We start from the raw sequence: 24873 nt of genomic DNA on the forward strand, positions 1-24873 counted from the left end.
AGGCATAAGAAAATTACAACAGAATGAGCAAGTGAGGGTGAAGACACCAACAGCAATAGTTCATAGAGCAGATAAGTCATAAAATGAAATAATAATCATATATTGTGCACTTTCTGTACTATAAAGTGGTTGAAACTGTGATATTGTTTCTAGGTACCCTTCAACTGCATAACGACTGTAAGCAGTCCCCCCCCAAATATTCTACAGAACCTCCGACTTTTAGATTTGGAAGGAAATAAAATTAGACACTGGCATGAAATCAACAAACTTGGTAAACTTAATACGTAAGTTTTCCTTCCAATTGTGATGCCATTATAATTAAGTTTGGAAAAGATTTACCTTATATGACCAAATAGATGTGATGAATATTGCTGTATCTTTTAAAGTCACTTCATCATCTTCCTTTTAATCTTGCTTGGATGCTTTTCGTTGAAAAATGGCATTTATGTTCGTTGTTTTTGACTGTCATGTTTCTGTAATGGAAATAAGTGTCATACCTGTAATACATACATGTTATTTGATTCCTATTGACATGATTTAATTTTTTTCCTAACAGGTTAGAAGTTTTGAACATCTCAAACACAGGTGTGAGTGAAATTGCCTTCCCGCTGGAGAATGAACAACAGAAGACTGAACTTTTTCCATCATTAAAACAGCTGCATCTTTCAGAGAATAACATCAGTGATGTTGGTATTAACTAAGTACACTTTTATAGTAATCAGAATGCCTGAACACATGACATTGCTTTCACTAAAACTTACAGAAACTGAGCAGTTCTTAAAGAAAAGATGCAAAATGTTTGTTCTGCTTGTAGTGAGGTATGCATGACTCAAGGTAATAATTAACTATCACCTTACATCTTGCTATTATGCATACACAGTGAAACAACTGCCCTTTATCAACACATCAAGGGAAAATGATGCTTTTACATGATCTCATAAAATGTGTTTTATTTTCATTTTTCAATAATATGCTATGGTAGCATCAAACATACGTCATTGAGACATACTGTGTAGTAGTATTCCGCTTGCAGTGTTGAGAATGGCTTTCAACATCTTGTAAAACCAGCCCAGTTATGCTGCCTGCTCCACCTTAGAGTAGAAGAAACACATTCCTGGGTTTAATAGTGACGACAGAAGCTCCTTCCACCCACCCATCCCCCTCCCCCCCTCCAACCTCCTCCCCTTGCCCCACCTCGCGTTCTACATATCACTTAGTGAATGGTGGGGTAGAAGCAGTTGGTGGTAATGTTTGGTGTTTGTTCTATGACTCTTGAACACTCCTGACATAGCCTTTTCCAAAAAAAGACGCAACTGCCTTCTTTAAACATATTGGTTCTAATTATGTCTTATGTTTCCTTGAGCAGTTTATTCTACATATTGATTTTCAGGTAGGAAATACTGTTTTGAATTTTTTGTTTAATTTTTCTTCGTACATAAAAGTTGAGTTGACTTTTGTTCTATGATCATGACTACAGTTGTTAGTGTAATAATTACACTCTGACGGAGCAGTCAGGATCCCAGGCTCTTTAAACAGAATTTTAGAATTATCCCAATTATTATTACTTCGGTTGTTCTTATGGACCTTTTCTGTAATTTGAATATTGTGGCCATATTTTACATTCTCTTCTTCATTGTTGTTCTTAGCCTTTGTTCAATAAAACAGAGTTCATTGCTCTATTTGCACCTTGTCCTTCATTAATCCTACTGGTGACTTTATCATTACTTGTGCCCTGTGGCCATGTTCTCTGCACAAAAATTGATACCATAGTTCAGGTTGGATAGCTGGCACGGTAGCTCAGCATGTTCGGTCAAAGGGTTAGCTGCCCTCTGTAATAAAAAACTGAGTTAATCGATCAACAACGAACTTAAACGGATGTCTTACGACATCCGCCCCGAGCAGATTCAACTAACAAAAGCGCAAAAGCGAACAAAATGTGATTTAAAAAAATCCTGTCTTTATGTTCACTAAATCAAAAAGTTCAGACCTCCTCATTGCTAACTAATCAAATAAGTTTCCCTAGTAAGTTGGGTGTTTCACCAAATGCTCTAAACGATTGTTTGAAAATATGTTTAATACAATGTCACAAAATGCTTTGTCCTTGTCTTTTATTCTTAATGTATGCATCTTCCACTCTCTCCTCTCATCACTATGGCCCGATAGGGGAATGAAGATATTTTCTTGGTTTTCTTACAAGCATTCTGCCACTTAAACACTTAATGCAAATGGATGGTAACATTTCAAAACCATCTCAGTCTCACCTTAGCACTTGTCTTCACCCATACTGCATTGAATTCTGACTTCATACTATCTCATTAGACATTACAAAGTTCAACAATGTAGAAAAAGACAGATTGCTGCTTACCATAATGAAGACATCTTAAGTTGCAGACAGGTACAATTAAAAAGACACCTACATAAAGCTTTCGGCTACAGCCCTCATCAGTAAAAGAGAGACGCACACCATTCATACAAGCAAGCAAGCACACATCTTGCACACATGACTGCCAATACCATCAGCTCTGGCTGGGATGCCCGAGCTGCTGGCATTGGCAGTCATATGTGTATGATGTGTGCTTGCTTGCTTGTATGAATGGTGTGCGTCTCTCTTTTACTGATGAAAGCTGTAGCCGAAAGCTTTATGTAAGTGTCTTTTTAATTGTGCCTGTCTGCAATTTAAGGTCTCTTCACAATGGTAAGCAATCTGTCTTTTCCTACATTGTTGATATTCCTGCCTGGAGTTTACATTATGAAATTCTTTGTGGCTAAAAATACACTTCTGCCATTAGTATCCATCCTATCCTTTTGGTTTACTTTCCATTTCCTAGTATTGCATGTGTGTTGTTACAACTAATGAGTTATTAATAATGTTGGAACTTTACCCTGAAAGCTTCTCCAGTCCACTGATTTTAGTTTTAAATTTTCTTCATGTGGCTTACAAAGATGTTCACTCTCCTTTGTAACAACTACATGTAACCTGCACATGATTCCTTGGTGTACTATTCCTAGCTGACCGTCCAGTATACTGAGAGGATTCTGTGACCTAGGGAATCTCTCATCTGCATGCCACATGTACCCACTACTAAAGTAGCTACTTCTGGGATGTGTAACCTGTGAAGGGGCCTACTGTTTCACCCCGATAGTGCAGATCAAGAAATCAGCACCTGAGATAGTCACAGAGTTAATGGAGCCTCTGGTTTAAGCCTTCCATGTGTCTGCAATGAAAGGACCACAGTTGGTCCTTGACAATCCTACAAGTGATGGAGTCTGTATTCATACCATGAAAGAGGCTAACAGCCTTCATCACTTCAGCCAGCCACTGAAAGGAACTGAAGATGCTCACTGAATGTAGGCAGTAGGCATCAGTGGTGCTAATATAAGCCACAGCTTGCACTCATTTCCATACACTGAATTCAGTAGCTGCAAGCAAACCTTATTCCATTTCTCAGAACAGACCTGGTGGTAACCATACAGAATCCACACTGGCCTTCTTTCCCAATCTAGCTGCCACTTCTTGGAAGGGCACCATACTCACCTAACATAGGAGCTTTCAGTAGCTAGAAATCCGGACCTCTGTGGAAATCTGTACCTTGCTGGGAGGTCAGCTGTAGTCCAACAAAAGGTGAGATGGTTCCTACTTGCTCAGTTGTAATTTCAGCAAAGGGCAGCACCTGTTGTTAAGGCACAAAGGGTCATTCAGTCAGTATACTGGAGGTCTGTACTCAATTCTCCTGGCATCCATACACAACAAGCACAGTCCGTTTTGGATCTAAAAAGTGAAATAAAAAGATCTCTTGCTGTCTGGTCAAATTGTCTAAAGAACTGTGTCAATAATTATGTATCAGTTAACAGAAGCACCTACAAAATAGGCAAAGTCGAAAACCAAATTAATAAAAATATTTCAGTATATATAGTCATACACTGGTAGGTAGTTTTTGTTCACTTCTACAAAGAAAGCTGTAAGAAAACAACCTTAGCTAAACACTGTGCACAAACTAAGTAATGCTACTGCTTGCTAGCATCAACATCAAACTGACACCAGCAGTTGGTATACTATTTCAAAAATTCCACCCTCTTCTGAACACCTGCTGTCAGTGATTTTATTTTAATCAAAAGACTCTCTCTGTCTCTCTCTCTCTCTCTCTCTCTCTCTCTCTCTCTCTTTCTCTCCCCCCCCCCCCCATCTCCCTCTTTCTCCCCTCTCTCTTTCCCTTCTCTCTCCACCAATCCCCTTCCCACTCCCTCTCCCCCTCCCTCCCTCCCTCCCTCCCTCCCTCCCTCCCTCCCACCCACTCTTCATTTCTGTGTGTGTGTGTGTGTGTGTGTGTGTGTGTGTGTGTGTGTGTGTTTGTTTATTTTTTCCATAGTAATAATTACTTAATGTATATTGTCAATAAATTCTCATTTCCCCCTTTAAAAAATTTCAGTGGAAGTATATCAGTGAACTGGAAAAACTAAAAAGCCTAGAAGACCTCAAGTTCAGAGACAACCCGGTTTTACAGCATGAAACTGTGGAAACATGCTTTCAGCTCATAATAGCTAGAATTGGCAATTTAAAGGTATGAATGATTAATCAATTCCATAAGTTGAATGTTAATAAATTTGGAAAGGTCTCTCTTTTGCTCTGCCGTATTTCATATTTTAATGGATCTTCAAAATGGTAGCTTTGCAAACAATGCAGGTGAAGTTTCATATCTTCAATGTTGATACTATAGATACAGACCTCACGTAGGAGTAGAAATAGTAGTAGGTCCTCTCATACGTGACAACTGTTGCTCTGTAGCACAGGTTGTGTGATGATAGTGTGATCACTGGTAAACATTTATATTCTAAGTTTGATAAGACTGGAGATCATTTTACATGTTCTATGAGTATGCTATCTGCCACACAAACATCATTTAACAATAGTATGAAAAAGATAGATTGCACACGGCTAATGTCTATTATGACCACTTGGACCCAAGTGGCCGTAAACAGTAGCTATTTGTGTGTGTGTGTGTGTTTTTCTTCCTTCTGCTTCTGGAGGAGGGTGTTTTTGTCTGAAGGTTAAAGGTTCAATAGTCATTTCATTGGTGTCTGTGATTCCACACTTCCTGTATGTGGTGATTAGCAATCTGTCCTTTTCATATTGTTGTTATTCCATCCTGGGCCTAAAAATACCATTTATTATGTTGCACAAAAAAAACAACAACAACATATAATCATAATTAAGTGTTACACTCTGCAACATATGAGCCAATAAAGTGTAATCTGGTGGTCACTAAGGTATATCATTGTGTTACTGACTAAATTGAAATAGTAATGCTGTGGAACATTGGCACTTGTAAGGAGAAGCAGCACCAACAGTGTACTGACAGTTTGATTTGCGCAAGACAGGATTTGCTCATTAAGAGGAAAGACCACGAAGGGAACCGTTGGTACTTAAACCAACAATATATTGTAAGGTTCCAGTTTTCTCAGACAAACATTGTCTCGATAAAGTGACTACTGTCATTTGCCAAGCAGCACCTTCCCACTTAAAAAGTCAAACCATTCTGTTAACAAGGTTGTTACTTTCAACACCTGTCTACAATCACAAATTTGGCAAATCTTCTGGGGAGAACAATATTATGAAAAGGAAAGTTGCTACTCACTATATAACAGAGATGCTGAGTCGCAGATAGGCACAACAAAAAGCCTGTCTCATAAAGCTTTCGGCCAGTAAGGCCTTCATCAACAATAGATTACAGACATACATGCATATGCGCGCACGCGCGTACACACACAAAACGTGTTGTTTGCGTGCGTGCATGTGTGTGTGCATGTATCGTATTTTGTTGAAGGCCTTACTGGCTGAAGGCTTTATTTGTGACAGTCTTTTTGTTGTGTGTATCTGTGACCCAGCATCTCTGTTGTGTGGTGAGTAGCAACTTTCCTTTTCATAATATTGTTACATTCCATCGTGGAATGAGTTTTGGGGAGAATTGTATTTGCACCTCAGATGCTTCTATTGCAATATTCAAAATCCCTTTGAATGTGTTATCTGCTCCACATACTGTTGTTTCGAAACATTAATAGCATTGTTTAAGCACAACAGATGATACCTCAAATAACATACAACTATAATTTTAGTTTAGAAGCAGGAGAAAAATCATAGAACATATCTTTCGTTGTAAATTTTGGATATGATAGCAAAAATGATAGCAGTAGTAGACATTGGTGAGAACAGCATGTTTGTCAATTGTATATTCTTGTGGGGAAAAAAGTTGGAAAACCATTTGGTAAGGACCAAATGCAACTAATAATGAAATTCGGTTGTGACAATCGTAAAAATATTAGAAATGAAGGATGTCGTAGATTAATAAAATGGAGAAGTAGAATGAAAACTTGCATTTCTACCTGTCATACAATTTATTTTATTGGGGAAAATAAAAAATTTTGTTAATGCATATTGAATTAATTTTTGAGCCATTTGCAGCTTTAACAAGTTGATGTCCATGAGGTGGGTGGCTGCACAGCAGAGCCACCTGTTGTAGCAGCCAGCGGCCACATGGCACTCGATGTGTGAATAATGGATCATAAATGTCATTTTTTCCTCCAGTTGTCGTAGGCATGGACATCACTGTTCTTCTCAAATTGTGAAAGATTATTTATGATGAATTTTATTAGCGTACATATGTGTTGCATAATGCGTCTAAATTTCTAACTCTGAAGGGGTACCTGCATGATGATTGCTGGTGAATACTGTATATTACTCTTACTGTTCGCTCCTGTGCAGTCAGTGCTTTCTTACTAATGAATGAGGTACCCCAGAAAATTATCACATAAGATATGTATTATAGAATGGAAATATTCAGAGTGTAAAAATAACTGAACTTAATTATTTGAGCATCTCAGTGATGTGATATTGGTGTGATATGTTTCGTACAGTTGAAATTTTCATCAATATGTACAGCCAAAAATTTGGAGCCCTATTTATTGATTCCTGCACAGATGCTGCGTCAGTAGTTGGTAAGACCCTATTTGTTGTACAGGACCGAGTATAGTGTGTTTTTAACAGTCTCTTTTGTTGCTCCTCTCTAATGAGATTTATGATGACACTAGTCATGTCTGTAAAAATGACGAATTCTGCTTGATTGATGTTAAGTGGAAGATCATTCACATACAGGGTGGTCCATTGATTGTGACCAGGCCAAATATCTCACAAAATAAGTGTCAAACGAAAAAACTACCAAGAACGAAACTTGTCTAGCTTGAAGGGGGAAACCAGATGGCGCTATAGTTGGTCCCCTAGATGGCGCTGCCATAGGTCAAACGCATATCAAGTGCATTTTTTTAAAAGTAGGAACTCCCATTTTTTATTGCATATTCGTGTAGTATGTAAAGAAATATGAATGTTTTAGTTGGACCACTTTTTTTGCTTTGTGATAGATGGCGCTGTAATAGTCGCAAACATATGGCTCACAATTTTAGACGAACAGTTGGTAACAGGTAGGTTTTTTAAATTAAAATACAGAATGTAGGTATGTTTGAACATTTTGTTTCGGTTGTTCCAATGTGATACATGTACTTTGTGAACTGATCATTTCTGAGAGTGCATGCTGTTACAGTGTGATTACCTGTAAATACCACATTAATGCAATAAATGCTCAAAATGATGTCCGTCAACCTCAATCCATTTGGCAATACGTGTCACGACATTCCTCTCAACAGCGAGTAGTTCGCCTTCCGTAATTTTCGCACATGCATTGACAATGCGCTGTCGCATGTTGTCAGGTGTTGTCTGTGGATCACGATAGCAAATACCCTTCAACTTCCTTCAGAAAGAAATTCGGGAACATCAGATCCGGTGAACGTGCGGGCCATGGTATGGTGCTTCGATGACCAATCCACCCATCAAGAAATATGCTATTCAGTACTGCTTCAACCACACGCAAGCTATGTGCCGGACATCGCCATTCTGTCATGCAGTGAAACATCTTGTAGTAACATTGGTAGAACATTACGTAGGAAATCAGCATACATTGCACCATTTAGATTGCCATCGATGAAATGGGGGCCAATTATCCTTCCTCCTATAATGCGGCACCATACATTAACCCTCCAAGGTCCCTGATGTTCCACTTGTCGCAGCCATCGTGGATTTTCCATTGCCCAATAGTGAATATTATGCTGGTTTACGTTACTGCTGTTGGTGAATGACGCTTCGTCGCTAAATAGAATGTGTGCAGAAAATGTGTCATCGTCTCGTAATTTCTCTTGTACCCAGTGGCAGAACTTTACACGACGTTTAAAGTCGTCGCCATGCAATTGCTGTTGCCTAGAAATATGGTACGGGTGCAATCGAAGTTGATGTAGCATTCTCAACATAGACGTTTTTGAGATTCCCGACTCTCGCGCAATTTGTCTGCTACTGATGTGCGGATTAGCCATGACAGGAGCTAAAACACGTACTTGGGCATCATCATTTGTTGCAGGTCATGGCTGACGTTTCACATGTGTCTGAACACTTCCTGTTTCCTTAAATAACGTAACTATCTGACGAACGGTCCGGACACTTGGATGATGTCATCCAGGGTACCGAGCAGCATACATAGCACATGCCCGTTCGGCATTTTGATCACAATAGCCATACATCAACACGATATTGACCTTTTCCACAATTGGTAAACGGTCCATTTTAACATAGGTAATGTATCACGAAGCAAATACCGTCCGCACTGGCAGAATGTTACGTGATACCATACTTATACGTTCGTGACTATTACAGCGCCATCTATCACAAAGCGAAAAAAGTGGTCCAACTAAAACATTAAACATAAAACTTTATGTACTACACGGATATGTAATAAAAAATGGGGGTTGCTATTTTTAAAAAAACGCAGTTGATATCCGTTTGACCTATAGCAGTGCCATCTAGCGGGCCAACCATAGCGCCATCTGGTTTGCCCCTTCAAGATAGATGAGTTTTGTTCTTTGTAGTTTTTTCGTTTGATGCTTATTTTGTGAGATATTTGGCCCGATCACTATCAATGGACCACCCTGTATATGAAAAATAAGAGTGGACACAAAATTGAAACTTGAAGGACTCTGTTCATGATTTCTCCCCAGTCACTGAAATTTGTTCTCCTTGTAGCATTATTTGAATTACCCAGTACACATTTTGTGTTCAGTTTGTTAAATATTATTGAAACCAGCATATGCCTGTGAGCTTAAATTAAATAAAGGCACATTTATAATTGTAACTGTATATAGGTCCCCATCAGGAAATTTTCATCTATTTCTGAAAAATTTGGACTCCTTGTGCTATCTGTCAGACAGGGGGAAGCAAATTATTATTTGTGGAGACTTCAATGTAGATTCTCTGAAAGAGAGTAATAGGAAAAATGACCTTGAAGTATTACTTGGTTCTTTCAATTTGACACCCGTTATTGATTTTCCTACTCGGGTGGTAAAGGATAGCAGCTCACTGATAGATAACTTCTGTATAGACCAAGATAAGTTTAACCAGATAAATGCTCAGGCTGTTGAGAATGGTCTCTCTGATCATGGTGCACAGCTAGTTACAATATATGACATAGCTCCATTCAGCAATACTAAACAGTCCTCCAAAATAGTACGATTTAACAATTGCAGATTTCAAGGAAAGCCTACAGCAGTTAGACTGGGATGAGGTGTACTGTGAACCTTATGCCAATTTAAAATATAATTTATTTCATGACATTTTTGTAAATGCATTTGAAAACTGCTTCTCCAAGAAAATAGTTAAATATACTCTTAAGAAACCTTGTAACAAACCATAGCTTACTAAGGGTATAAAAATATCTTGTAACCGGAAAAGGGAAGTGTATCTGACAGCAAGAAAGAGTAGTGACCCAGAAACTATCAAACATTATAAAAACTACTGTGTTATATTAAGAAAAGTTATTAAAAAATCCAGAAGTATGTGTATCATGTCTGAAATGAGCAACTCTGATAATAAAATTAAAACAATTTGGAATATTATTAAAAGAGAACCAGGTCAACCAAGAGCACAGGAAGACAGTATTACCATCAAATTGAATGAAAACTTTACGAACAAAAAGTCAGAAGTTGAAAATATTTTTAATAATCACTTTCTAAATGTTGTGGATATAGTAGGATCCAGGCGTTTATTAGAAGATGCTAGGCTGTTAATGGAAGAGGCCATGCCTATGCAATTTGATACAATTGAAATCTCACCCACTTCTCCCTCTGAAATTAGGAAAATAATAAACTTGCTTAAAAGCAAAAACTCACATGGAATTGATGGCATTTCCAGCAAAATACTAAAAGCTTGTTCTCAACAGATAAGTAAGATTCTCAGCCACCTGTGTAATAGCTCCCTGGAACAGGGCATTTTCCCTGATGGGCTGAAATATGCTATTGTTATACCTTTGCATAAAAAGGGGGATAGATCTGATGTCAACAATTACCGCCCTATCTCCCTTCTAACAGCTGTATCCAAAATTTTTGAGAAAGTAATGTATTCAAGAGTAGCTTCACATATCTGTAAAAATGAAGTACTAACAAAATGTCAGTTTGGTTTCCAGAAAGGTTTTTCAAGAGAAAATGCCATATATGCTTTCACCAATCAAATTTTGAATGATCTGAATAACCGAACACCACCCATTGGGATTTTTTGTGATCTCTCAAAGGCTTTTGATTGTGTAAATCATGAAATTCTGCTAGACAAGCTCAAGTATTGTGGCATGAGTGGGACAGTGCACAAATGGTTTAATTCATACCTAACTGGAAGAGTGCAGAAAGTTGAAATAAGCAGTTTTCATAATATGCAAAGATCAGCACATTCCTCAAACTGGGGAACTATCAAGAATGGGGTTCCACAAGGGTCAGTCTTGGGTCCTTTGTTGTTCTTAATATACACTCCTGGAAATGGAAAAAAGAACACATTGACACCGGTGTGTCAGACCCACCATACTTGCTCCGGACACTGCGAGAGGGCTGTACAAGCAATGATCACACGCACGGCACAGGGGACACACCAGGAACCGCGATATTGGCCGTCGAATGGCGCTAGCTGCGCAGCATTTGTGCACCGCCGCCGTCAGTGTCAGCCAGTTTGCCGTGGCATACGGAGCTCCATCGCAGTCTTTAACACTGGTAGCTTGCCGCGACAGCGTGGACGTGAACCGTATGTGCAGTTGACGGACTTTGAGTGAGGGCGTATAGTGGGCATGCGGGAGGCCGGGTGGACGTACTGCCGAATTGCTCAACACGTGGGGCGTGAGGTCTCCACAGTACATCGATGTTGTCGCCAGTGGTCGGCGGAAGGTGCACGTGCACGTCGACCTGGGACCGGACCGCAGCGACGCACGGATGCACGCCAAGACCGTAGGATCCTACGCAGTGCCGTAGGGGACCGCACCGCCACTTCCCAGCAAATTAGGGACACTGTTGCTCCTGGGGTATCAGCGAGGACCATTCGCAACCGTCTCCATGAAGCTGGGGTATGGTCCTGCACACCGTTAGGCCGTCTTCCGCTCACGCCCCAACATCGTGCAGCCCGCCTCCAGTGGTGTCGCGACAGGCGTGAATGGAGGGACGAATGGAGACGTGTCGTCTTCAGCGATGAGAGTCGCTTCTGCCTTGGTGCCAATGATGGTCGTATGCGTGTTTGGCGCCGTGCAGGTGAGCGCCACAATCAGGACTGCATACGACCGAGGCACACAGGGCCAACACCCGGCATCATGGTGTGGGGAGCGATCTCCTACACTGGCCGTACACCACTGGTGATCGTCGAGGGGACACTGAATAGTGCACGGTACATCCAAACCGTCATCGAACCCATCGTTCTACCAATCCTAGACCGGCAAGGGAACTTGCTGTTCCAGCAGGACAATGCACGTCCGCATGTATCCCGTGCCACCCAACGTGCTCTAGAAGGTGTAAGTCAACTACCCTGGCCAGCAAGATGTCAGGATCTGTCCCCCATTGAGCATGTTTGGGACTGGATGAAGCGTCGTCTCACGCGGTCTACACGTCCAGCACGAACGCTGGTCCAACTGAGGCGCCAGGTGGAAATGGCATGGCAAGCCGTTCCACAGGACTACATCCAGCATCTCTACGATCGTCTCCATGGGAGTATAGCAGCCTGCATTGCTGCGAAAGGTGGATATACACTGTACTAGTGCCGACATTGTGCATGCTCTGTTGCCTGTGTCTATGTGCCTGTGGTTCTGTCAGTGTGATCATGTGATGTATCTGACCCCAGGAATGTGTCAATAAAGTTTCCCCTTCCTGGAACAATGAATTCACGGTGTTCTTATTTCAATTTCCAGGAGTGTATATTAATGACTTACCATTCTATAGTCATGAAGAGGCAAAGTTAGTTCTCTTTGCTGATGATACAAGTATAGTAATCACACCTGACAAGCAAGAATTAACTGATGAAATAGTCAATACTGTCTTTCAGAAAATTACTAAGTGGTTCCTTGTAAACGGACTCTCACTGAATTTTGATAAGACACAGTACATACAGTTCCATAAAGTGAATGGTATGACACCATTAATAAATATAGACCTTAATCAGAAGCATATAACTAAGGTACAACATTCCAAATTTTTAGGTGTGTCCATTGATGAGAGATTAAATTGGAAGAAACACATTGATGATCTGCTGAAACGTTTGAGTTCAGCTACTTATGCAATAAGGGTCATTGCAAATTTTGGTGATAAACATCTTAGTAAATTAGCTTACTACGCCTATTTTCACTCATTGCTTTCATATGACATCATATTTTGGGGTAATTCATCACTGAGGAATAAAGTATTTATTGCACAAAAGCGTGTAGTCAGAATAATAGCTGGAGTCCACCCAAGATCATCCTGCAGACATTTATTTAAGGATCTAGGGATATTCACAGTAGCTTCTCAGTATATATACTCTCTTATGAAATTTGTTATTAACAACTAAACCCAATTCAAAAGTAATAGCAGTGTGCATAACTACAATACTAGGAGAAAGGATGATCTTCACTATTCAAGATTAAATCTAACTTTGGCACAGAAAGGGGTGAATAATACTGCCACTAAAGTCTTTGGTCACTTACCCAATAGTATCAAAAGTCTGACAAATAACCAACAAGTATTTAAGAAGAAATTAAAAGAATTTCTGAATGACAACTCCTTCTACTCCATAGAGGAATTTTTAGATATAAATTAACAAAATAAAAAATAAAAATAAAAAAGTCGTTATATTAACTTAAGTATGTTGTTAAATTAACTTAATTATGTCATGTATAGGAAAATTTGACTCGTTACACATCATTACGAAATATCGTATTCATGATCCAATCTAATCTAATCGTGTTTAAAGACATCAGTTCCATAAAACCCAAGTTTTTGTAGGAGAGTAACATGATCTGTGCAATCAAACCCTTGGAATGATCACAGAAAATATCATGTGGCTGTATTTTATTGTTTAAGGCCTGTAATATTTGGTGACCGAATTTATAAGTAGAATCTTCAGTTGAGTAATCCTTCTTGAATGCAAACTGCAATGTGCTAAGTAAATTGTTACCAATTAAATGTGAGAGTATTCTGGAGTACATTACTTTGTCAAATATTTTGGAAAAAGATATCTGTTAGGAAATTAGACGATACTTATTTAAGTTTTTGTTACTTATAAAGAAGTTCCACAGATAGGTATTATTATGTGTCTGGGAAAATTTCCTGCTGGATTACATACATCACTGATGACAATACTTATTAAGTTAAAACTAAGTTCCAGCATTCTGTTTGAAATTCCAGCACCATTCATGCTTTCGTTTCTTAGAAATTTTTGAATTCTGTTAATTTCAGTGAAAGAGGTTGGTGCCACTTCTAGTTGATCAAAGTTTTGTGGAATGACAATTTTTAATATATGCTCTTGTTTCTTCAACTGAACCATTTAACCATATTTTTGCTGCTACATTTAGAAAATGATTGTTAAAACACTTGCTACTTCTGAAATATCAGCCACATCATTTTCCTTTAGTTTAATTGTTACAGTATCTTGTACACTAACTGTTTGTCCAGTGATCCATTTCATATAGTCTTAGTAATTTTTTTTTGTGCATGTTTCTGTACAATTTAATGATTTTCCTTAAAATATTGTAGTACTTTTTGGTAAATGCAAGTAACTTTGGGTCGAGACTTATTCTGAACTTTATATAAATTTCTCTTTTCGTATTCTGTGGTATTTTAATCCCCTGATTACAAATAAGTTGTTGTTGTTGTTGTTGTTGTTGTGGTCTTCAGTCCTGAGACTGGTTTGTTGCAGCTCTCTATGCTACTCTATCCTGTGCAAGCTTCTTCATCTCCCAGTACTTACTACAACCTACATCCTTCTGAATCCGCTTAGTGTATTCATCTCTTGGTCTCCCTCTACGATTTTTACCCTCCACGCTGCCCTCCAATACTAAATTGGTGATCCCTTGATGCCTCAGAACATGTCCTACCAACTGATTCCTTTTTCTAGTCAAGTTGTGCCACAAACTCCTCTTCTCCCCAATTCTATTCAGTACCTCCTCATTAGTTATATGATCTACCCATCTAATCTTCAGCATTCTTCTGTAGCACCACATTTCGAAAGCTTCTATTCTCTTCTTGTCCAAACTAGTTATCGTCCATGTTTCACTCCACACAAATACTTTCAGAAACGACTTCCTGACATTTAAATCTATACTCGATGTTAAAAAAGTTTTCCTCAGAAACTCTTTCCTTGCCAGTCTACATTTTATATTCTCTCTACTTCGACCATCATCAGTTATTTTGCTCCCCAAATAGCAAAACTCCTTTACTACTTTAAGTGTCTCATTTCCTAATCTAATTCCCTCAGCATCACCGGACTTAATTCGACTACATTCCATTATCCTCGTTTTGCTTTTGTTGATGTTCATCTTATATCCTCCTTTCAAGACACTATCCATTCCGTTCAACTGCTCTTCCAAGACCTTTGCTGCCTCTGACAGAATTACAATGTCATCGGCGAACCTCAAAGTTTTTATTTCTTCTCCATGGATTTTAATACCTACTCCGAATTTTTCTTTTGTTTCCTTTACTGCTTGCTCAATATACAGATTGAATAACATTGGGGAGAGGCTACAACCCTGTCTCACTCCCTTCCCAACCATTGCTTCCCTTTCATGTCCCTTGACTCTTATAACTGCCATCTGGTTTCTGTACAAATTGTAAATGGCCTTTTGCTCCCTGTATTTTACCTCTGCCACCTTTAGAATTTGAAAGAAAGTATTCCAGTCAACATTGTCAAAAGCTTTCTCTAAGTCTACAAATGCTAGAAACATAGGTTTGCCTTTCCTTAATCTTTCTTCTAAGATAAGTCGTAGAGTCAGTATTGTCTCACTTGTTCCAATATTTCTACGGAATCCAAACTGATCTTCCCCGAGGTTGGCTTCTACTAGTTTTTCCATTCGTCTGTAAAGAATTCACGTTAGTATTTTGCAGCTGTGACTTATTAAACTGATAGTTCGGTAATTTTCACATCTGTCAGCACCTGATTTCTTTGGGATTGGAATTATTATATTCTTCGTGAAGTCTGAGGGTATTTCGCCTGTCTCATACATCTTGCTCACCAGGTGGTAGAGTTTTGTCAGGACTGGCTCTCCCAAGGCCGTCAGTAGTTCCAATGGAATGTTGTCTACTCCGGGGGCCTTGTTTCGACTCAGGTCTTTCAGTGCTCTGTCAAACTCTTCATGCAGTATCGTATCTCCCATTTCATCTTCATCTACATCCTCTTCCACTTCCATAATATTGTCCTCAAGTACACGGCCCTTGTATAGACCCTCTATATATTCCTTCCACCTATCTGCTTTCCCTTCTTTGCTTAGAACTGGGTTTCCATCTGAGCTCTTGATGTTCATGCAAGTGGTTCTCTTTTCTCCAAAGGTCTCTTTAATTTTCCTGTAGGCAATATCTATCTTACCCCTAGTGAGATAAGCCTCTACATCTTTAAATTTGTCTTCTAGCCATCCCTGCTTAGCCATTTTGCACTTCCTGTCGATCTCATTCTTGAGACGTTTGTATTCCCTTTTGCCTGCTTCATTTACTGCATTTTTATATTTTCTCCTTTCATCAATTAAATTCAATATTTCTTCTGTCACCCAAGGATTTCTACTAGCCCTCGTCGTTTTACCTACTTGATCCTCTGCTGCCTTCACTACTTCATCCCTCAGAGCTACCCATTCTTCTTCTACTGTATTTTTTTCCCCCATTCGTGACAATTGTTCCCTTATGCTCTCCCTGAAACTCTGTACAACCTCTGGTTTAGTCAGTTTATCCAGGTCCCACCTCCTTAAATTCCCACCTTTTTGCAGTTTCTTCAGTTTTAATCTACAGTTTATAACCAATAGATTGTGGTCAGAGTCCACATCTGCCCCTAGAAATGTCTTAAAATTTAAAACCTGGTCCCTAAATCTCTGTCTTACCATTATATAATCTATCTGATACCTTCTAGTATCTCGAGGATTCTTCCATGTATACAACCAGCTTTCATGATTCTTAAACCAAGTGTTAACTATGATAAAGTTATGCTGTGTGCATAATTCTACCAGATGGCTTCCTCTTTCATTTCTTAGCCCCAATCCATATTCACCTACTATGTTTCCTTCTCTTCCTTTTCCTACTCTCGAATTCCAGTCACCCATGACTATTAAATTTTCATCTCCCTTCACTACCTGAATAATTTCTTTTATCTCATCATAAATTTTATCAATTTCTTCATCATCTGCAGAGCTGGTTGGTATATAAACGTGTACTACTGTAATAGGCGTGGGCTTCGTGTCTATCTTGGCCACAATAATGCGTTCACTATGCTGTTTGTAGTAGCTTACCCTCACTCCTATTTTTTTATTCATTATTAAACCTACTCCTACATTACCCGTATTTGATTTTGTATTTATAACCCTGTATTCACCTGACCAGAAGTCTTGTTCCTCCTGCTACCAGACTTCACTAATTCCCACTATATCTAACTTTAACCTATCCATTTCCCTTTTTAAATTTTCTAACCGACCTGCCTGATTAAGGGATTTGACATTCCACACTCCGACCCGTAGAACGCCAGTTTTCTTTCTCCTGATAACAACGTCCTCTTGAGTAGTCCCCGCCCGCAGATCTGAATGGGGGACTATTTTACCTCCGGAATATTTTACCCAAGAGGACGCCATCATCATTTAACCATGCAGTAAAGCTGCATGCCCTCGGGAAAAGTTACGGCTGTAGTTTCCCCTTGCTTTCAGCCGTTCGCAGTACCAGCGCAGCAAGGCTGTTTTGGTTAGTGTTACAAGGTCAGATCAGTCAATCATCCAGACTGTTGCCCCTGCAACTACTGAAAAGACTGCTGCCCCTCTTCAGGAACCACATGTTTGTCTGGCCTCTCAACAGATACCCCTCCATTGTGGTTGCACCTATGGTACGGCTATCTGTATCACTGAGGCACTCAAGCCTCCCCACCAACGGCAAGGTCCATGATTCATAGGGGGGGGGGGGGGGCAGTTTATTTGTGTATTTAAAATTACTTGAGGCTCAGCTGGATAAAAAATTAAAATTGAGTCTACACAGAAAGAAACTAATCAAAAACTGCATTTCAGCATGTTTTTTTCCAAAGAAGCATCTCTCATCTAAAATTTTGAGAATTGGCCAATTTTGCATATTTCTACTCCCTGTTGTGTTATATAATTATCTTCGGAAGCAAGGCACCTAAATTAAATACAGTATTTATTCAGTAGAAGTGACCAGTAAAAATATTGTGCAAAGTAGATAACTGCACATCTTGCAGTAGCCTATTTAAAGATCTTTAATTCTTACACAAACTTCCAAATACATTTACTCTTAAATGCTTTTTATAGCCAATGATAAAGATATGTTTCAGTTTAACTGTGATCTACAGAATTGGAATACAAGACACACATGTAATATTCATGTAGTGTTTGCCTCTTTGTTGTGGGTTCAAAGTGAAGTTACCTACTCTGGTGCAACAAGCTCCCGCCTATACCAATAACAAATCTGAAAAACTGTGTATCTGTCTGCCTGCCTGTTTGTTTGTTTTTGGACACACTTTTATTCTAAATTACTAGATGAATTTTCACAAGGTTTTTTCAGATTACGTAAGCATAGTTAGGGGCACTGTATCAAAACTGCATGATGGAAAAAAAAGATACTCATTCATATTGCAAAAATGTATGTATGTACCTTCCACATCTCCTTTTGGAGCACTGGTTTGATTTCAGCCAAACTTTGTCTTGATTCTGGAAAGAATCACTGTGGCAATAAGAACCTATGTATCAGAGGTGTGGTGACAGAGATGAAGTAGTAGTGTAGGCTACGACTTGCAAATACCCGGATTTTATTCATCCAGGTTTTGAGAATAACAGTACGTAGTGACTTGCAGCAAACTTCTTTATCTCAGTGACAACTCCCCCCACCCCCACCCCACGCCCCCGCTCCTCCGGTTTTCGATCAGGCATGTCGTTTTGATTTATTACTTATTCATTATTCATGACACATTTTTCTGACAGTGTTCACATATACCACTGAATGTAGCTGCAAAGTTATATCATTGTACAACACATGGTTCAGGATATATGACATCGTAAACAATGAGTTGTGTGAAAAACTGGCACATTATGCATGACGCTTAAATTTATTGTTACTAACCCCCCTGAATTCTTTCGATGAAATTTGGTAACAGTATGGCTTGAACCCTGAAGAAGAACATAGTCTACTTTAGAGAGTGTGTAGGAAAGGTACTTATTGATTTGAAAAAATGTTATGCAAATTATGGAATAATATTTACTCTTGAACTTCATGATATTTGTGAAAATGATTTTATTGGTTGATACGTGCTATTTGATAAGATTCAAAATAATGAATACAGTGCTTATACAATCTTCAATGTGTTTAGTCCATACCCTCACACTATTTCAAGAGCATGAAGCACAGATACGCACTCCTGCCCATGCCCCTCTGTATGCACTGCTCGGCAGTGACACTACGCACGCCAGTGCACCATGCGTTGGTACAACTTGGGAGGAGGGAGAGTTGAAAGCACTTCATATGCTATGCTGTCCCAAACAGGCAGACACATTAAGGTAGCTGATGTCATTGCATGTACAGCAGCTTACTTACTGACCATAACTTATCATAAAAAAGCTGCCGATATGCAAACACAGCCATGGGTAACAGCTAGTCTAACATAAAGTAAGGAATTGGGAATCTCAAACTAGTTCAAAAGAAAATTAAAGACATACCTCATTATTTATTAGTAACTCTTTTTTTCAGATTATCTGTGTTTACAGATACAGGGGTTGGAAATTTCTGTTAGTTACCTGACAAGTAGTGCAGCTTTCATTGTGAAGCTGCGTGACAAGTGATAATGTGCTGTAGATGGGACCCAGTAGTTTCATCTGTAGTTAACTGTTTTTATGAAAAATACCAGTGTAATAAAGTTGTTGTTAAGTTAGTGGTAGGAAATCAACAGCAGCTATTCAGTAGAACTGATGAGGCAGCACCTGTTATCAAAATAACGATCCTTATAATTTACCAAGTTACATTAAGATGGTATAGCCACAAATACTATGAAGCAGTACAGTGATAGTTTTTGTTAGTGCAGTTAAGTTTCAGTCAATCACTATACACTTATTAGTCCATCATAGATGAGAACAAGTAAAGGTATACATTAATGAAAGAGATGCAGCTGTTGATAACTAAATCTTCACAGCACATTAATAATAGCTGATTACTATATATCTGTATATAGTATTTATGTCTTACAGTAGCTAAATTTACCACTGTAAAATTAACAGTTTCATTGAAGGTATTTTCACCAGAATATGAAAGCCCACTCCGAATTTGAGGCATAGAGGAAAAATTTAGATGAAAATTATTTTTGTCTCATTGCAGTTGTGTGTCTGTAGGGTTTGTTGAGCATGTTAAAGCATCTGCTTCCAGGCCACAGGGAGGCACGCCAGCCACAGATCGAATCCACATTATGGATTAGCTGCTGGGGCCATTGTGCTAGCCTTCCTGGATGTGGTCGTTATGCAGTTTTCCACATCCATTTATGTGGAACCTGGTTCTTACGTTCCATCTCAGTTATATAATGTGCAAACACTGTGATAAACAAAGTCACATTTGACCATGCAGTGTACACTAGACACAGACAGAACAGGTACATGGGTGCCTCCCTGGGGAGGCAAGGGATTGGGAAGCTGGCATTATTTTTAAAATGTCTTTGAGAGTTGTGACCTGCTCGTAATTAGCCCATAAACATGTATGGTTCTGTATGAAATTGGAGAAGTACCATACCGGTTCTGATTGGCTGAATATAAGGCACGGAATGGGAGGGTGCTAGGATGAGTGGGTGGGTGGTTGGTTAGGTTAATTGATTGTGGTTGTGTAAAACATAATTTTTTAAACAGTTATGGGAATTGCGATATCCAAATGTTTGTCATCCATTTTCATGTTGCAGATTCTGAATGGAATATCAGTAACACCAGAAGAGAGGAGAGGAGCTGAATATGACTATATGAAGCGTCATGCTCACTCATGGCTCTCTTTGACAAGTAATTCGGAGAAAAAAGAACAGCTGAATGAATTCAATGTACACCATCCTCGTTACCAATACCTAGTTGACAGTATGTATTAGTCATGCTTCTAAATTATATTTGTTTTAATATTATATGATCTTTTATCTGGATAGATTTAATGATATATTCTCCTAATAATTATTGTATAATCTGTTGGCAGAATATGGAGCACCTGAAAAGGGAGAAACTGAAGTTACATCCCATACATTAAAGTCACAACTGATTCGTATCCTTTTTACAAAACTTTCATCAAGCCTTAGAAATTACATTAATAGAAACTATAAAAAATTACACGAAGCGAAATGTAGTGTGAGGAGGGCTATGCGAGAGGCGTTCAATGAATTCAAAAGTAAAGTTCTATGTACTGACTTGGCAGAAAATCCTAAGAAATTTTGGTCTTGTGTCAAAGCGGTAGGTGGATCAAAACAAAATGTCCAGACACTCCGTGACCAAAGTGGTACTGAAACAGAGGATGACAGACTAAAGGCTGAAATACTAAATGTTTTTTTCCAAAGCTGTTTCACAGAGGAAGACTGCACTGTAGTTCCTTTTCTAGATTGTTGCACAGATGACAAAATGGTAGATATCGAAATAGATGACAGAGGGATAGAAAAACAATTAAAATCGCTCAAAAGAGGAAAGGCCTCTGGACCTGATGGGATACCAGTTCGATTTTACACAGAGTACGCAAAGGAACTTGCCCCCCTTCTTAAAGCGGTGTACCGTAGGTCTCTAGAAGAGCGTAGCATTCCCAAAGATTGGAAAAGGGCACAGGTCATCCCCGTTTTCAAGAAGGGACGTCGAACAGATGTGCAGAACTATAGACCTATATCTCTAACGTCGATCAGTTGTAGAATAGTGGAACATGTATTATGTTCGAGTATAATGATTTTTCTGGAGACTAGAAATCTACTCTGTAGGAATCAGCACGGGTTTCGAAAAAGACAATTGTGTGAAACCCAGCTCACGCTATTCATCCATGAGACTCGGAGGGCCATAGACTCTGGTTCCCAGGTGGATGTCGTGCTTCTTGACTTCCGCAAGGCATTTAATACAGTTCCTCAGTCATTTAATGAACAAAGTGAGGGCATATGGACTATCAGAACAATTGTGTGATTGGATTGAAGAGTTCCTAAATAACAGAACGCAGCATATCGTTCTCAATGGAGAGAAGTCTTCCGAAGTAAGAGTGATTTCAGGTGTGCCGCAGGAGAGTGTCGTAGGACCGTTGCTATTCACAATATATGTAAATGACCGTGTGGATAACATCGGAAGTTCACTGAGGCTTTTTGCGGATGATGCTGTAGTATATCGAGAGGTTGTAACAATGGAAAAGTGTACTGAAATGGAGGAGGATCTGCAACTAATTGACGCATGGTGCAGGGAATGGCAATTGAATCTCAATGTAGACAAGTGTTATGTGCTGCGAATACATAGAAAGAAAGATCCTTTATCATTTAGCTACAATATAGCAGGTCAGCAACTGGAAGCAGTTAATTCCATAAATTATCTGGGTGTAGGCATTAGGAGTGATTTAAAATGGAATGACCATATAAAATTAATTGTCGGTAAAGCAGATGCCAGACTGAGATTCATTGGAAGAATCCTAAGGCAATGCAGTCCGAAAACAAAAGAAGTAGGTTACAGTACACTTGTTCGCCCACTGCTTGAATACTGCTCACTGGTGTGGCATCCGTACCAGATAGGGTTGATAGAAGATATAGAGAAGATCCATCGGAGAGCAGCGCACTTCGTTACAGGATCATTTAGTAATCGCGAAATCATTACAGAAATGATAGATAACCTTCAGTGGAAGACCTGCAAGAGAAATGTTCAGAAGCTCGGTACGGGCATTTGTTGAGTTTCAAGAATGTACCTTCACTGAGGAGTCAAGCAGTATATTACTCCCTCCTACGTATATCTCGCGAAGAGACCATGGGGAAAGTATCAGAGAGATTAGAGGCATACCGACAGTCTTTCTTTCCACGAACAATATGAGACTGGAATAGAAGGGAGAACTAATAGAGGTACTCAAAGTACCCTCCGCCACACACTGTCAGGTGGCTTGCGGAGTATGGATGTAGATGTAGAAAAAATATGAAATGTCATCAGTAATACAGTACTACGTACTATGCTTCTAATTGGAAAATAATTGTTATAGTGCTTTATAGTACTTGAGGACTGTTTCCAATGTCTGTTGTACATAGCACAAAACTAGATTCACTGGATCATTAAAAATAAATAATGTGAATATATATATATATATATGTGTGTGTGTGTGTGTGTGTGTGTGTGTGTGTGTGTGTGTGTGTGTGTGTGTGTGTGTTTTATGTGAGTGACTAATAACCTAACTGTTGAGTAGCACCCAAGGGAGATACTTAATGACCCTGTTTCTCAGGCTGATATCCGTCATCAGAATCACATGCCCCCATCTTATAAAACATTGTGAAAAGGTTTGTGATTTAATGTGCCAAGTGATCAAAAACTTAATGCTTCCACCTCCCCTCCTACTGACTAGATAATAGTGATAGAACTTTCTTAGACATCCTGAATTAGAACCAAAGGCCTCATGGTTAAATACGACCTCACTTGCATATTTTGAAAACTGTAGTCTGTTCTGTCTGATATATTTTTGAAGTTTTTCTGTCTGAAGACCATACATCGCTCAATATGGTATATTATTTACATACTTTTATTGTGATGCTACATTTGATGTTGCTTTTGCCAGTTGTTAAACAATCTGGACCCGAGTTTCTCTGTATATGCTCTTACGTGTGTCATCCTCCGTTACTTGCCTAGGTGGATACCTCTAGATCATGTAAATATTGAATTGTCTGTCTCTCAGTAATGTATAAGGACATTAATTCTTTGTTGTGTTCTCAACTCGAGTAAAATTCCTTAAAATTTTGACAGTTGTAGAAATTCATGTTCCAGAAAGTAAACACCAACCTATAACAAAGAGAGTTCCTAGAAACATGACAGTTCAGAAGTTTAAAGGATTGATACAAAAATTATTTAAATTAGAAAATGAAATTTCTCAGCTGTCTTGCAGAAATAAAAAAGTATGTATTACACAAAAAATGTTTACTTACATTGAAATTTTAATTTTTAAGTATCTTTTCCAAGTATCTGTGGTCTTTAAAGCGATTTCATAATGAGTAACATGTCATATGAGCTAAGTGACTTGTCATACTTCTCTTGCACATTGCTGTGCTGTTACTAATACAGAAAAATGTTTAAATCTACAGGCTCCTTACCTGGAATATCCCATTGACAATGACTTGGAGGAACTTGCATACTTCGCAATTTCTGATGGAGACCACATTGTAGCACAATAATAAAATTGTGCAGTCCGTCCAGATGTTTAATTCGTTATGCATATGGCTGTGAATCATAAAATGCATTAACATTTAATGTATTTACTTATAACCATGGAAAGTTTTTAGAACATTGTTAGCAGGATGACTGTTTTGTAAATGTGCTTTAAAACTATGTTGTAAATTTAACACTGTTTTGTCATGTATGTTTGTATTGTGTTGATCATTCTCAAATTTACAGTAAAGACTAAACTTAATGTGATTTGATTTGATCTATTCATTCAGAGATCATTTGGCAATGATATAGGATTTGTCATCATAATGTAATTAAAATAAATATCTCAAAATAAACACACACACACACACACACACACACACACACACACACAGAGAGAGAGAGAGAGAGAGAGAGAGAGAGAGAGAGAGAGAGAGAGAGAGTTCCTTGCTAAAGGAACCATCCTGGCATTTGCCTCAAATGGTATAGGAAAACATAAACCAAGATGGCTGGACAGAGGAAACCCCATCCTCCTGAATATGTTGGTCAGTGTCACATTTGGTTGGTGCCTGTTCTACAATGTTCTTTGATTTGCACCAAATAACTTATGATATGAAACAGTTTTGCACTTCATTGCTGCACACACTAAGGACAACAAGAACATGTGGCTACACCACTTGCACTAACTTCAGTGTGTTCAGAAAAGTGTCTCCAGGCCCAAAACATGCAAATATACTCTATGTATGAGGTCTGTGCAAAAAATTCCGGAACTTTGTCCACAAAATTTTTGTACACTTACCTTTTACTATTGTGTGTTGTCTCCTTTGAAATACTCTCCTCCACAATCAATACACCACTCCCAACACCGTTTCCATTTCCATAAGCAGTCCTGATACGTCTCTTGCTGGACTGCACAAAATGCCGTCTGTGAATTTTCTTTAATCTCATCTATTGT

The 24873-nt window shown here is 38.9% G+C and overlaps 1 protein-coding gene across 2 annotated transcripts in view; it reads left to right on the plus strand.

The window, feature by feature from the left end:
- The window catches only part of LOC126162035 (tubulin-specific chaperone E), a 76743-nt gene extending 52558 nt beyond the window's left edge, over nt 1–24185 (plus strand). The window contains exons 6-12 of one of the 2 annotated variants that reach the window (XM_049918262.1): nt 154–284; nt 557–686; nt 4428–4559; nt 20489–20654; nt 20767–20832; nt 23520–23668; nt 23855–24185. In XM_049918262.1, the coding sequence (XP_049774219.1) occupies nt 154–284; nt 557–686; nt 4428–4559; nt 20489–20654; nt 20767–20832; nt 23520–23668; nt 23855–23944 (864 nt within the window). In that variant the 3' untranslated portion in view covers nt 23945–24185. Of the gene's footprint in view, nt 1–153; nt 285–556; nt 687–4427; nt 4560–20488; nt 20659–20766; nt 20833–23519; nt 23669–23854 lie in introns of those variants that run through there. The other variant, XR_007534986.1, reaches the window with a different exon arrangement.
- Nucleotides 24186–24873: the final 688 nt, after the last annotated feature.

This window comes from Schistocerca cancellata, chromosome 2, assembly GCF_023864275.1.
Source record: "Schistocerca cancellata isolate TAMUIC-IGC-003103 chromosome 2, iqSchCanc2.1, whole genome shotgun sequence".
Lineage (NCBI taxonomy): Eukaryota > Metazoa > Arthropoda > Insecta > Orthoptera > Acrididae > Schistocerca > Schistocerca cancellata.